General features: G+C 39.7%; 1 protein-coding gene across 6 annotated transcripts in view; it reads right to left on the bottom strand.

Moving 5' to 3' along the window:
• The window catches only part of LOC121917328 (N(6)-adenine-specific methyltransferase METTL4-like), a 35,777-nt gene extending 19,756 nt beyond the window's left edge, over positions 1–16,021 (bottom strand). For 3 of the 6 annotated variants that reach the window (XR_006101004.1, XR_006101005.1, XM_042443217.1), the window contains exons 1-5: positions 15,813–16,019; positions 11,381–11,869; positions 9,391–9,453; positions 4,983–5,349; positions 4,379–4,448 (exon numbers count right to left, since the gene is read on the bottom strand). Coding sequence is in view for 4 of the 6 variants with exons in the window: in XM_042443217.1 (XP_042299151.1) it covers positions 4,379–4,448; positions 4,983–5,349; positions 9,391–9,453; positions 11,381–11,797 (917 nt within the window). In the remaining 2 variants the exon portion in view is untranslated. The other 3 variants (XM_042443218.1, XM_042443219.1, XM_042443220.1) reach the window with 3 other exon arrangements.
• Positions 16,022–16,097: the final 76 nt, after the last annotated feature.

The following is a 16,097-nucleotide window of genomic DNA, read 5'->3' as shown; positions in this document are numbered from 1 at the left end:
TTATAAATCTCATGGAAGTGTTCATAGCAGGGGTTCCCAACCTGGGGTGTCTGCACTCCCGGGGGGGGCAACAAACAGTGGCTTGTGTCCTTGAGTGATGAGTCATTACTCTTTTTTCTGAATAAATTAGAAATTGCTCATTTTAGATTTGCATTTTATGCTCTGAGTTTCAATCCTATGTTTTAAAGTTCAGTTTGTTCACCAACAGTATTGTATGTGGTTCAAAAATTAGAAATTGGACATCTTCCTGTTCAAATGTGATATTACTTTTGTAGGGGGGTGCGAACATTAATCAAATATTTCCTATGAGTGTGGGGTACAGAAAAGATTGGGAACTATTGGCTTATGGGGTTGTTATGCTATTCTAGGACAGCTCTTTATTTTGCATGTCCCAACACAAGATGTGCTGCTTCATCCTTCTCCTTCATCTCTATCTAAACTTCTCCCTTTACCTCTCCATCCAAGAAAGTAATGACACTGACAGGATACTGACATGCACAAACTGGATGGGCCTTTGACTTCAGTTCTATTTTCACTGTTATAACAAATTTTGCTTTCCCTGGCCCAAACCAAAGGATAGACATCATTTAAGACTCTTCTGCCTTTTTCTCATCTAGCAACAAGGCTATTTCAAGTCTGGAATTTCCAATTGCAGAAAAAAAGGGCTTGTCATTCTTCCGATCAGACACTCCCACAACAAGAACTCTGAACTTGTTCAGAGGCCCTCTAAAATTAGCTACTACAGAATGAGTAGCTCCACTGTCTAGCAGAAAATCTACAAGTCTGTTTCTCACATCCATTGGAACTAGAAGCTTCTCATGTGAACCTTTACAAAAGAAAATGTTCCCAGTCAGGGACGTAGCTAGGATTTTAGGAAGGGGGGAGGGGGTCCAGGCTAAGTGCCACCATTATAATGGGGCTTGGGTGCGGTGGCGCAGCAGCACACACCATTCATTTTTCTAATGGAAGGGGGGGTCCGGACCCCAAGAACCCCCCCCCTTGGCTACGTCTCTGTCCCAGTTCAATTCAATCTGAACTGTAGCATCACATAAGCCCCTTCTTCCTCCCTTAGGGAGGAATTTTCATTATGAGCTTTCAATGAATTTTTCCAGTGTCCTTCCTGTTTACAATAAGTACATTGGTTTCTTTTTAAACCAACACTTTTCTCATCCCGTTCTCTGCCTGTCTCTGACTTCTCCAAGCTTTCACTGCACTGAAATCTTCCTCTGCCTCTCCCTTTCTATGGCTCTCTTGAAAGGTCTGCAGCTTGCAGGGAGGCCTAAAGTTCCATATCTATTTCCTTGTCTCTTCTTCAGAACTTCTATTTGTAAACACCTTGTGAGCTATTTCAATGAACTGAGATATACACATTCCTGAAGCTCCCTCCAGCTTCTGTAATTTCCTTTGAAGGTCAAGTGCAGACCGCCCTTTGAAAAGCATATTGAACATCCTAGAATTCATCAGATTTCTAGGATCCAAGTCAGTAAACTTTCTAATGGTATCACAAAGTCTCTGATAATAAGCAGAAGGGTATTCATCCTGTCTGTATCATACCTCATAAACTTTTGAGATATTCTTAGGCCATGGAATGACCACCTTTAAGGCCTGAGCCATTATGGATCTAAAGTTATACAATAGCTGTTATTGAGCCAGGTCATTATAGTTCTAGTGTGGATTAACATTCAGATTTAGATCCTTGATATCTATTTGAACATTATGGTCATAACTGACAGCCATCTCTGTTGCCTTAGAGCAAATCATATGCTTCTCCTCCAGAGTCAAAAAGCTATTTAACAAGCCATGACAATCTTCCCAGCAGGGGTTATGAGAAACAACAATGATAGCAAACAAATCAGACACCTTGTCCTGATTCTCCCTGTAGGATCCAATCTGTTTCTTCCAGTTTATTAAGTTGGTAGTAGTAAAGGGGGTGTATACTAGGCCTGTCTGAGGTTTCAAGGTGACAACACTTATCTCCCCCCTGACCTGCAAGCAATGATGACATTATAATACTGTAAGGACTGGCTGTATACGTCCCTAGCAGGACCAATTCAAGACAGATTGCTGCCTGAGGAAAGAACAAAATGGCACACACATTCTTCTAAACATACAGGTCAACTGGACTGGTAGCTTGATCTTTTTTCAAAAGTGGTGACTACATGACATCTCCCACCACATGTGAGAACATCAGGCTACCTTAGGGAGTGAGAAAAGACAGAGTGTGCCACAGATAGCTCTGACCAGTAAAAGAGGAAAATAGCCAGATGTCTCAGGGGAAAGTCATTCCTTAGCATTTGCCACCTGGAGCAGTTGCCTCACTCTGTCTAATGGTATGGCTTGTAACAGTGAACAGTGACCAAATTATCAATGGGGAATTTAATTAGCTCAAGGTCACGAGAGGAGGCCTGTTACTACACGTCAGGGATCGCCCCTTCGATCTATATACCAGGAACTAGAAATCCAGAAATGAGGCAGAGGCTCTAAGTACAATCAATGTCTCTTTTATTGGAAACAGGGGTTCAAACACACAGGCACATACACACATGCATTCATACAAGTCTCAGGAAATAACGTGGTAGATGTGGGATAGATATTAGGCTTTTCTCATGGAAATACACACCTGATGTAGAGGTTCTCTCTTGGGAAGTCCAATTTGTGTTAGGGTTTATAAGTCTGCTTAATATTTAAGGCTTGGCAGACCAAGTCAGAGAGACTCTGACTTCAAACTGACATAGATGTTGGCTGCAAACGACCTGAGACAGGCCATTGGCTGACAGTAGCTGAGAGTGGCTGGCAGCAGCCAGTGGCTGGTAGCAGCACATCCCTAAATTTAGGAGACCTTGTAAGGGTTTAACAGGGTCTGTAGACAAAGGGCAATCAAAGGAAACTGTTTGAAGTATATTTCACATCATAGATCCATGTTTTGATCTCACCAAATGTTTCTGCCAGATTAGGGACCCAAATGGCTATGCAAATGCCATTCCTTTGATTCACCTGGCTCCCCCTCAATCACAAAGAGAGACACTTCCTTAAGACATCTGCCTGATAGCAACTTTAAGGCAGCTCCTTGCATGATCTCACCCATCTTCAGAGCTGGGAAAGGAAATTCGTTTACATATCAAAACCCATGGTTTCCCTTTGTTTCAGTGGGAACCTGTTATTTAGATCCCATGCTAGGGCCATACAGCTACTCAGGTCAAGATGCACTTTTGATATCAAAGTGCAGGTCAGAGGTTATCATTTGGATATATTAAAAAGGTGCAGATCAATGCCTATCAGGCTGGTCCTGATCCTTAAGAGCCCTTTGTATATAAATCAGGGCTGGGCGACTACAGAGGGTCTGGGGGCCATACATGCCCAAATTTCCATTACCACTGAGATCTATGAGGGTGCCACCCACCTTTAAAAAAAAGCTAGAGGTGAATGGACAGCCAGCTCTAATTTCCTAAAAATGCTATTTCAGGCTGTTAAAATGTGTACATTACCTGACATAGCAGTTAAGTCTACAATCATGCCCCTTGGAGGCTTGATTCTCCATTTTAAATCCAGAAAAATCGTTCTTAATAGTCAAGGAGGGCAAAAAGAAGTCCTTAGGGAGCACATGCAGCCCATGGGCTGTACTATTCTCATTCCAGCTTTAAATGGATGTTGAAATTATATTGATTTGGCTTTGCTCAATATCACTTACTTTAAATACTCTAAATCTTTTCCTCAGCATCTTTTGTAAAACCAAATCACAAGCACACCTGAGAGCTGTACACTCCCCAGGCACAAACTCCTGGCACAGGGATACATCATTTGCAGGTTTCTATGTTTATTTGCAAAGTATTTTCAATAATAAAACAGTTCCATACTAGAATCTCAAAATCACTCTACTTTTACAAGGATGCAGCCTCTTTCAGCTAACTTCCCTAACACCGGCATAACTATAATATTTCCATTGCAGAAAGGTTTAAGACCAGATTCCCCACTGCATTATAAACCTTTCATATTAAAATGATTCAATTTAATTGAAGTTCTACTAATATAAAATTGTAGTAACCCATTGGAGAATTAGATCCATGCATTCTAATGTAGGATTTCCATTTAATAGAACACTAAGCATCAGAACCCATTACATTTGAGGATTCTAAGCAGAAAAGAGAACTCAAACAAAAACATACTAAGATGTCCCTAGGTTACTCTTCTTAAAACTTTACAGTGGTCTCCAATCTGTGTAGACAGCCTGTTGCAAAAATGTGTATCTCTTTCATCGCACTAGCAGAACCATAAATTGTGAGCTGACATAGAACTAACACAGTCATATCAATATCTGAAGGGAACATGCTGAACATATGCAAATGTATGTTTAGGGGGGTTTTTTAATACTGAAGCCTACCTATTACTTCTTTTAACAGATTTATTCTCCCATGGTGGATCTATCACAATTATGCCGAATTTTTTTTTATCTAGAAAGGAAACAAACAAACGAAATATTTTCAGTAATCACAATACATTTAAATTTAAATTTATGCTTCTCAAATCTTAAATATCTAATCTTCATGTTTTTCAAAAAGAATGTGAAATTTTCTTGTTTTTGAAACCACTAACAAAACATCCCCAAGACTCCATCTTCTGTACTTCGGTTTATACTGAGAACTCTAATTACGCATAAAATAATACTTTTCATTATCTTTATTTCATATTTAAATTACCATATGCTGCATATCATTTATTAGCAGGGCTTGTGTTTGACTGTCAGTTTCCCAATATCGTAGCATTACATAAGACAAAGATGGAGACTGCTGAAGCTAGCAAACTGCCATACAAGGCAGGCTCAGAATAAAATATATATTACAGCTACATTCAGCTTCAGGTACTGGAGCTGACTGGAGTTCTTCTTAAATCCCTTCCCTTCTAAAAATCAGCTCTGTCAATATACTAATGAGTCATTACATTGTAGTCATTGAACATTGTATAACCTTAGTAGGAAATGTACTTACAGTCCAAAAGAGGCTGCATAAAAGAAATATCAGACAAAAGAAATGCACTTCTGGGAGGAAACAGATACTTCTGTCCCATTAGTGTTATTATCTTTGCATAGTTTGTGGTATTTTCCGTAACAAAGGAAAGCTGAACTTGTTCTGGAACACAGGCTTCCTCATTTATTGTGCATGTAGTTCTTTGCTCATCTTCAGTCACAGGGTGAAACTGCTTTGCCATCTCACATAATTCAGCTAAACCACAATCATGGTGTCTTGCAGCAGGAATCCTGGCACAAAACTGTTCTGACAAAACAGGCCACAGGAAACCACTTCTGAAACCCTCCTGGACTAAACTCCTTGTACCATCCAAAATCACACCACTGATCTGTATAGCAACAAAAGATGAAATTGGGAATTACATGAAGCAAACTGTCCATTAAAAAGCAATTTAGGGCCAGAACAGACTGGCAGCAAGTGCCGGCTTGGGGGTGTGAGGTTTAGATGACGCATACCCCACATCGCGTCCAAGCCGGCGTCATGCTGCCTGCCCAACCAGATGGCGGGCAGCGTTGCGGTGCTCTGGCAGTGCGGCATTTATACGCCACATGCCACAAAGCTGTGGTGGCGACGGGAAAAGCTGGCTTTTTGAGCTGGCAAAAAGCTGGATTGGGACCACAGCATGTAGTTGTCACAGCCCCGATCCAGCTTTCTCTGTGGCAGATTGAATCCACTCCTTCAGGGCCATCTGTTTTGGCCCTCAGTTCTAAAAAATTTGTGTATTTGTGGAGCTGCAATGCATGCACATTCAACAGGAGTGGTCTATTGTACCTTTTCAAAGTTTTTGACTACAACTTCCACAGTCCCTCACCACTGGCTATGCACTGGAAGGCTGAAGAGAACTGTAAGCCAAAAACATCTAGAGAGTAACAGTGTTCCACCTCTGCCCTTCAGTAACTTGTTCTAAGATTTAAATTTTTTAAAACTGAAGAACAAATAAGTACCATTAAAAAGATGTATACAATATTTATTGCCTTTTAGGCAAAATAGACTCTAGGTATTTCAGGTGTACAGGCTTTACATGTACAAATTAAAGCAAATGTAGCAACAGTTAAGACAAAAATTATATTAATTTGAACCTAGTTTTAGAGTCATATAGCCAAACGCACACAAAGACTGCAGTCTATGTCAAGATGGGGGAGACAAGATAAAAATTATCTGGGTGTTCCATGTGCAAAAGTTCTGCCCATTTTGTTCAAGAAGGGCTCCAACTCTTAACAGAGCGTGTTTGTTTAGTTTTGTTTTGGATAGCTATAGAAATGCAGTAAGGAATAGAGGGTGGAAACCCAATTATCCAAGCAGTCTCCCACTCAACATTGTATCCAAACACTCAAGGTTTATTTCACATATTGCTATTTGTTACAATTCCAAAATGAAACAAAACACCCTTGAGATATTTACTGTATTCAAGAAAAGTACATGTCTAAGAGGTTAAACCAAAAAATCAGTCAAATGGGTTATACTTTAATCCAGAGGAAGAATGTTTTTGTTAAGAGTTTCAGGGAACCCTACCCCTCCTCAACTCAGCCCCAAGGAATTTCCTACTTTGAAATGATAGAGGAGGAGTTCAAAATCCATGTTATCTCTGATCTGACTAGGGATACTACATTGTTGTCTGCCCTGCATTCTCTCTATTACAGACAACAAAGGGAAAGGGTAGGCTTACACCAATTGAAGACACAGTGTGGCCTTCATTCTAAAGAGATAGAAAAAACAGTTGAAGGATTCAATGCAAAGTGTAATCAAATCATGTTAATAATACTTCAGGGGAAACCTATCAATATTATCATAATCCAAGTATATATGCCAACCACAGAGGCAGAGGAAGAAGAAACTGAAAGATTCTATTAAGGAGTTGAAGAAGAACACCAACACACCAACCCAGGATTTCAAGCTAATCACAGGAAATTGGCATGCTAAAGCTGGCATTCAAGAAGAATCTAAAACAGTAAGACAATTTGGATTAGGTACAAGAAATGAAGCAGAAGAGTGACTGATTGAATTTTGTGAGGCCAACAATTTATTAATTGCAAATGCCTTCTTCATACAGCCAGATGAGAGAATTCTTCCACAAGAGCCAGGAACTCAAAGGAAAGTTCAAACCAAGGGAGGGGATATTCTATGATCAAAAGAGGATCAAGGAAGAATAGAGAGGCAATGGAAGCAATACACTGAAGAGCCATGCAAAAAAGATGAAAAAATGAATGTCACATTGAATGAAGAATCAATACGAAAATGAACTTCAGATTCTACAAAGTGAGGTGGAAGCTGCAATAAGAGAAATTGGGAAGTAAAAATCACCAGAATAGATCCAATTCAATTGCTACATTCCACACAGACAGAATCAATTGTACTGTTAACTAAAATATGCTACCAAATATGGAAAACAAAATGGTGGACAACAGACTGGAAATGACCAATATATATCCCCAGCCACAAAAAAGGAAACACAAAAGTAGTATTGTGGCGAATCAATTTTTTTTCGTCTCATTCATTAAGAACTAGATTTTTAAAAATAATTATTCATTTCTAAAGTCCCACTTTTAAAAAGTTATTTGTCTCTCCCTGTCAGGGCTGAGAGAAGTATTTTTCACAGATTTCCAGGATGACAATAAAAGACAAGCTGAACATTTATGCTAATTACGTGTGTTGGTGCTAATTTAATTTGCATTTCAAACTCAATTAACATGTCAAAAGGAAGTTTGGCAGAAATTCAAAGAACATTCCTCATCTTGAAAAAACTTGTAGGCACACAAAAAGAAAAAAAACAATCCCAGCAAATAAATTTTGGTTGCAGTCCCTAAGAGTCAACATAAATTGTTAACAATTTGGAGGTACACAACAACTACAACATAAAGCACCAAACTGTATGAAGATGGAGTTTCAGTTCAACACAAGTAGGGTTTCATAGGGCCCATACAGACAGGCCAAAATAAAGCTGCTTCGGGTCACTTTGGAGGTATGCTGTTTAAATGATGCATGTGTCCTAAGAGTCCGGAAGCCACGCCAAAGTCACACTCCAGTCCTTAGAGGGCATAAGCCAAGGCTCCACTGTATTACTATCAGAAAACATCGTAGAATTGGAACAATTGATAAAGAAGGTCAAAGAAGAAAGTACAAAGGCAGGCTTACTGTTGCACATAAAGAAAACAAAAATTATGAAGGATCTACACAAATTCAACCTAGGTAATGAGGAAATCAAAATTGTTAAAGATTTTCTATACTCTGGATCAAACATTTATCAGAATGGAGACTGAAGTCAAGAAATAAGAAGAAGGCTAGGAATGGGAAAGGCAGCCACAAAAAAACTTGACAAATTCCTAAAGTGTAAAGATATACAACTGAGCACCAAAATTAGAATTGTCCAAGCCATTATATTGTCTATCACCACGTATGGATACGAGAAGAAAGCATATCAGAAGAAAATCAACTCATTTGAGATGTGGTGCTGGAGAAGAGTGCTGGTGATACTGTGGATGGCCAAAAAGACAAACAAATGGATCCTAGAACAGATAAAGGCTGAACTCTCCCATATTTTGGCCACATCATGACAAAGCATGCCTCACTAGAAAAGACAATAATGCTAGGAAGGTAATAGAAAGAGAGGAAGACTGCACCCAAGATGGCTAGATTCAAATAGGGAGGTCACGGGCCTGAATCTGCAGGACCTATGCAGAATAGTGGCACATAGGAGAGATTGGAGATGTCTCATCCACAGGGCTGCCAAGTGTTGGGATCGACTCAAGGGCAGTTAACAACAACAAACAAAACAAGAACTGAAGGCTTGTGCATTGTATGTTCATCAGAGTTAAAAAAAAATATGCTGGCACCAGCTCTTATAAAGAATTTAAGGAACAACCTCTCATTTTTGTCTTCCGTCATTTTATATAGTGTATTCAAATAATTCAGATAGCATCCAAACTGTTGTTGCCTTTCAGTGTTTCCTACATCCCCTTCTTGTGTTTGTCCTCTGTCTTTAAATGAAACATTTCCCCTCTGTAACTTCAGCAAGTTTTGTTTCTTCCTATTGGTACCAGTACGAGACTTTACTGAGTTATTTCCTTTTCAATAAGCTCTCTATGAAAAGCCTCATGGAAGTCTCTTTACCCAGAAGACAGAGAGAGCCTAACCATTTTTGATATCTTATCATTTCTTTTTAAAATAGTGTTACTTACAATGCCCTTTTATTTGAAGTTACTGGGAAAAATATTTCAGAGTATTTCTAAGTAACGTTTATAAATTAGGCATGTCTTAGCATAGTGAACTTTACACCAGATAAATGCTCTAGTGTACATTCGACCAGAATGACGGATGAGTTCATATGAAGTCATGCAAACTATCTCACTTCTCACTTATTCTTCAGACTTACCTTTAAATGATATTCTAAAGCATCACATTCACCATGGTTAAGTTCACTGCTTCTTTTCCGTTTCTAAAGTTGAAAATACATACTAATTGACATCTGAACAATGGCAATTAATAGCAACAAAAAGGCCTATTTAATGTCAATGGACTAAACGTTTATTTAATGTTAAAAACTAAAGGCCTGTTTAATGTTAATGAACAGCACAAACAACATTTCACAGGTCTGGACTTTTTATAAAAATTGTGACATTTTTGCTCACATGTCACTTCTCATTCAGTCTTACTGCACTGGTGGAGAAACAGGGATTTCAAAAGAGTGAGTGGAAATAGTGTCTCACTTTTGTTACTTCTACTTTCATAAGTATGCATGAATCCTGCTGAAAAAGAACAGTTGTATGACCTTCATTTCAGTGTAGCTCTTATGACAGAAGTGTCAATGTAGCTAACAAATGGTATATAGTACACATCCCCGTTGTTTTTGTTCTAGATTAGTTTCTATTAACTCAAAGCAATAACAGTGTTAAAATTAAATTAGCATTGAACATAAACACTGAAAAATTAATTAGCCTTGTTGCTAACGTATCCCCAAACTGCTAAAACGTTACAGTTGTCACGAAAATATTAATACAGCACACCACTTCAAATCCATCAAAATCTACATATTTAGATTTCCTTCCAAGATTACAACTCAATGACATCAGTGTGACCAAGATGGTAATATACCATACGCCTCTACTGCCAAGATCCTGGTCCATGTCCTAGTGGTCTCACGACTTGATTACTGTAATGTCCTCCTGGCTGGGCTTCCTCTTTCTCACCTCCGTCCTTTAATCTCTGTTCAGCATTCAGCTGCACGTATTATCACTTCCACCCACCGCTCTGACCACATCTCTCCTGTGTTGGCATCCCTTCACTGGCTCCCACTCCCTTTCTGCATTCAGTATAAGCTCCTGCTGTCCACGTTTAAAGCCCTCCATGGACTGGCCCCTCCCTACTTATCAGACCTTCTTTCTCCTCACCTTTCCACTCGGGCCCTCCGTTCTGGTAGTCAAGGTCTGCTGTCTCAGCCCAGGATTTCCTCTGCCCCATCCCGGATTTGCCCCTTTTCACTTGCTGCCCCTCACTCCTGGAACCTTCTTCCCCCACCAGCAAGACCCATCACTTCTTTAACCAGCTTCAAAACGGAGTTGAAAACCATCCTGTTCAGAGAAGCCTTCCCAGGCATTGCATAATTGTCGCTTACTATTTGATGTTCTTTTGGTGCCTGTTTATTGAACCATTTCCTGTATTGCTATGTACTGTATATGTATTATCCTACTTGAGAGTATGCATTTTCCCTGGAAAATGATTAACCATCCATTATGAAGCCAAGCCCTCCCTCCAGTTCATCTGCCTTGGTCCAGGCCTTGGAGGTAGAGAGGAACTGCTGGACCTCTTACCCTTTCCCTCCACCACTCCCTTCTCCTTCTGTGTCATGTCTTTTTAGATTGTAAGCCCGTGGGCAGGGAATTGTCTAACTAAAAGATTGTATGTACAGCGCTGTGTAAATTTACAGCGCTTCATAAATAAAGGTTAATAATAATAACAATACTTGCAAACACATGTTAATTTTTTGTCAAGTTACTCAACAGAGCTAGTGACAATTATGATGCCATGGGAGGAATGAGGCCAACAATATTCTGAAGCTCCTTAAAATAATAAAATGTAAGCCCATGCTAATAGGGACCTATTTTCTATCCCTCTAGTAAAACTGCATTTATTTAATTTATTTGATGGATTTCTTAAATAAATGCTGCAAGCATATAATATACCAGCAGAATGACCAACATCTGTAGATGGTTCAAAACCCACGTAAAGATAGGCTACTGACCTCCACAAACAGTTTATAACTAATAAAACAAAATTAGTGGAAGAACTCTTTTTTCTCCTAAAATAATTCTGACAGAACTCTATTGCGAGAAGATATTGCAGGAACTTTTCTATATATACTGTACCTTTTTAGCTTTAGCAGTAAAGATGCAAGATTCCTCATTCTTAGCTCTTTCCTGTGGTTCTGATCCACCATTTTCTAGACTGGACACAGAATTCCTTTGCTGGAGTTCTGTTGGAAAATTTATAGCTATATGTGGTTTCAGCACATTAAAAAATTCTTCCCGGAACATATACATCTTTTGATCTGCTTTTTCGCCTGAACTTTTGATCTCACAAACAGGATCATTTCCACAAGAATCTGCAACACCCAGGATTGCAGGCCCAGTAACATCCCCATCTGAGGAAGCAGCACTGAGCGAATTGTTCAAAGAGACCCAGCCAGAACAGTCTTGGGAATGGCATAGCTGGTAGCCAGACTTGTTTATGAAGGAGAGATGATCCAGTATCCACCCAGCAGATAGACTACATACAACAGACATTATCTGCTTCTTCTGTTGCTTTTCAAGGCATTATTTTTTCAACTGGGTATTATAGCTGCTTAAAATATTGTCCTGGAAAAAAGAAGTAGTAAATGTTATGGAATTACTAGTAGATTATCATTTTCATGATGTAATCATTTGCACGTTGGGATTATAGGAGATTATCACACAAGAGACGGGACGTCATTGTCCCGTCCCTGTCCTGTCCTTCCTGCACCTTCGCAGGAAGGACTTTCAGATGACATCACACTTATCTAGACATTAACCTGTCCAGAAAGGGCAAGTGACAGTGATTGTGCAAAAGCCTTTCAAATAACCTTGCGGTGATCCTGTCATTGTCCTGTCATTGTTGTTGCACTGCCCAACATTTTGAATTAATAGATCACATTAGTGCAATGCCACTTCAATGGCAGGAAGAGCAGGGTATAAATACTATAAATAATAATAATAATAATAATAATAATAATAATAATAATAATAGGATCAGTGCCACATTATAAAAGGATTTTGCTGTCATGGACGGGATAAGGAACAAACATTGCTAGGAAAACCCAATGATAGGGTCACCATGAATCAGAAATGACTTGAAGGTACAAAACAACAAATCATTATTTTGACCCAAACATTCTGAGATCTCTAAAAAATATCCCATGCATTTTATTTGGAAGTAAATCCTGCTGTGCCAATGGGACTTATGCCTTGGAAATTATGGTTAGGAATGCAGCTGATGAGAGATAACCTCCTCACAATGTCTGAAGTTAAATTGTTGAAAGACTTTGATTTTAAAGTATTTCAGACTGCAGTTGATTGGCTCCAATGAGGCAATAGATATGCAGCAGGCATTCATTTTAATATTCTTACAGGAATCACACTACAATTCTTGCTATATTCATGCAGGGTACAGGTGAAATGGGAACCGGTCACCCTGCAGATGTCACTGGAGTAAAGTCACATCAGTCTTAATCAAAACAGATAAAGGCCAGACACAGTTGAAGAGAGAACCACCTCATCCCTGGTGTACAGCAACCCTGGCATCTTAATGTGTGATCTAAAAACCCATTCAGGCATTTCTAAACAGTTTAAATCAGATGAAGTCTGAACCAGTCTCCAATTCACACACAGCTTTTGCTCCTGTTAATCTTTGAGGTGCAGCAGGACTCACTGTTCTAATTAATGTACCCTTTTATACATAGATTCTCTATCCACCATGGCCACATAGCCCTAAAAACCCACAAAAAACTAAAGCCCATTTAGTTCAGCATCATTATCTCCTATATTATTATTCCCTGAAATAATAATAATAACACCGTGTTAATAAGGGAACGGATCTAAGTGATTAAAAAGCTTTCCCATGTCTAACAACTTCGTTGCTGAGATTTTGAATGGTGGACCTCTCAGTACAGAAGTGCAGCCAGAAGCGTGGTTTACTCAAGAAATAATTCATTCCAATGAGTTCTGTAGCAATTACTCCACAGGAAAAGAGGGTGCCTCTACATAGTAGAAACAATGAAGTCTGACAACACTGTGGGTGCATCTGCACTGCAGAAACAATGCAGTTTGACCCCACTTTAACTACCATGGCTGAAAGCTATGAAATTCTGAGATCTAGTTTTGTGAGACATTTATAATAATAATATAATAAAAGTTTATTTTTATCCTTCTTTTCCAACTTTTGATCAAAGCAGCATACAGATTTAGATAAAAATACATCAAGATAAAACAATTAAAACAGCGTTCAAAAACAATCACAATAACAACAATAGGGTCAGCTGAGTGGGGGGAATCCATAACATTGCAAGGTCATCGACAGAGGGGGTAAAACATAAAATGACATCTCATGGGGGGAAGGCTTGGGAGAAGAAAAAGGTCATAAGATTCTTCTTAAAGAGATCTAAAGATGTGGTGGAGCGGAGCTTGTCTGGGAGATTATTCCATATTCTAGGGGCCAAGATAGAAAAGGCCTGTTGCGAGGTCCTCGCATAACGTGCCATTGGGACCTCCAGCAAGTTCTTCCCTGCCGACATGAGTGTGCGGGGCGGATTATATGGGGATAGGTGGTCCTCCAAGTACCCTGGGCCCAAGCCATTTAGGACTTTATAGGTCATTACCAGCACCTTGTATTGCTCCCAGAAGCAAATTTAGCCTTCTCTGTCAGGGAGCTCTGGTGCCACAGCAAACTACAATTCCCTGAATTCCATAGTTAAAGTGGTATCAAACTAGAGTATTTTTTACAGTGCAGACACAGTGCGCCCCTGGCGCCTCGCTACGTCACAAACACGACTCAAAAAGAAGCTCCATTTTGGAGCTTCTTTTTCGGTCCGCGCGGGAGCCGCGCCGTCTGAAGGCTCCGGCTCCCCCGCGGACCTACCGGCGGCGGCGGCAGACCGCCGCAAAGCAGCGGTCTGTACCCCGCCATAGAAGCATTTGTAGAGTTGGAAGAGACCTCAAGGACCATTCAGTCCAACCCCCTGCCATGCAAGAAACCACAATCAAAGCATTCTCAAAAGATGGCCATTTAGCCTCTGTTTAAAGACCTCCAGGGATGAAACTGGATGAACTCTGAGGGAACGTGATTCACTGTCGAACAGCCCTTACTGTCAGGAGGTTTTTCCTAATGTTGAGGTGGAATCTCTTTTCCTGTAGCTTGCATCCATTGTTCCAGGTCCTAGTCTCTGGAGCAGCAGAAAACAAGTTTGCTCCCTCCTCAATATGACATCCCTTCAAATACTTAAAGAGGACTACCATATCATCTCTTCTCGAGTCTAAACATACACAGCTCTTAAGACTTTCCTCATAAGGCATGGTTTCCAGACCCTTCACCATTTTACTTGCCCTACTTATTTCTTCAGCTACACTTCTGTATTGAGAGACCCATCATTCAAAATCTCACCTCAGCTAAAATAGTAGAATACCTGAATAGGGTTTGGGACATAAAATAAACTCTGTTATAGACAACTGTAAGATGAAAGAAAAGGTCAAGGAGTGATGGTGGAAAACTCAATAAATAATGATGTGAACTCAGAAAACAATTGTTATACATTACTGATTATCTTAAACCCCTGAATTTAAACCAGAATTCAGCAGGGAGACCAAGGAGTCGATTGGAAAGGAAACATGTTTATTTTTAGCTGCAGCTGTTGTTCCCAGCATGAAATTCTTCCAAATTACTGGGACCACGATTCTAAAATGAACCAAGTTTTTATAGCATTTTGAACAAAGGAAACTACAAATCACATTTCCATTGTTTACACTGGATTTACACCCATGTACAGTATATTCATTGGATATCCTAACATACGTCTCCATCCCACGTCAATCAATCTTTTATCTATATGTTTTGTTTCACTGTCTTTAAGCTGTTTATGCAGTACTTCCTTTTATCTGGGTTAAAATGATAAGTTGGGAGCCGTTTCGGAATTTGACCTGAATAACAACTTTTGCTCTCATTTTAGCACTATAACTTTTAACTTCTGACCATAGTAAAATTCCAATTTAAATCTACCCACCACATAATGAAACATATAGAATGGGATTGGATGATTTTATACTATTCTTTTGTTTTGTTTTTATTATTATTTTAAAACTAATAAAGAATATTTAAAAAAAAACAAGCAAAATCTCACCTCAGCAACAAAGTTGATAAACGCAGGGAAAGCTTTTTTTAATCGCTTAGATCCATTCCCTTGTTAATAGGGAATAATAATAATTATCATTATTATTATTATTTCAGGGAATATTAATAATAATATAGGGGACTCCTTATGGAGTCTTGGGATTTATAGGCTTAGAAGGTCTTGAGACAAAAGGCAAAACCTGCTCAAATCAGAAGCTAAGCCAGTGGTCCCCAAAGTGTGCTCTTTTAAGGGATTTTGGACTTCAGCTCCCAGAATCCCAGGCTACTGGCCACCATGGCTGAGGCTTCTGGGAGATGAAGTCCACAATCTCTTATTAAAGGGCACAGTTTGGGTAACCAGAGGGCAAAGAAGCCGGAAGCGAACACAGCGCGGGAGCCCACCTGAGGAGACACTTCCTGGAGCCTCCCTCAGAGAAGGAAAAAAATACAATACGCCAGAAAGTCCCGTGGGCGCGGCCATTTTGTCCTACGTTCCCAGTCACGTGACTTGGGCGCCTCATCATCGCTCCCTTCGGAGCTGGCCGCTCTAAGCAATGATATAACCATAGAGTAAGAAGTCTTAGCTCAGTGGTTTCCCCAAACTGTGCCTTTCAATAAGAGAATTTTGGACTTCATCTCCCAGAAGCCTCAGCCATGTTGGCCAATAGCTTGGGATTCTGGGAGATG

Source organism: Sceloporus undulatus, unplaced genomic scaffold (genome assembly GCF_019175285.1).
Source record: "Sceloporus undulatus isolate JIND9_A2432 ecotype Alabama unplaced genomic scaffold, SceUnd_v1.1 scaffold_15, whole genome shotgun sequence".
Lineage (NCBI taxonomy): Eukaryota > Metazoa > Chordata > Lepidosauria > Squamata > Phrynosomatidae > Sceloporus > Sceloporus undulatus.
Note: the sequence above shows the minus strand (reverse complement) of the source record. Positions and strands in the feature narration are given on the sequence as shown.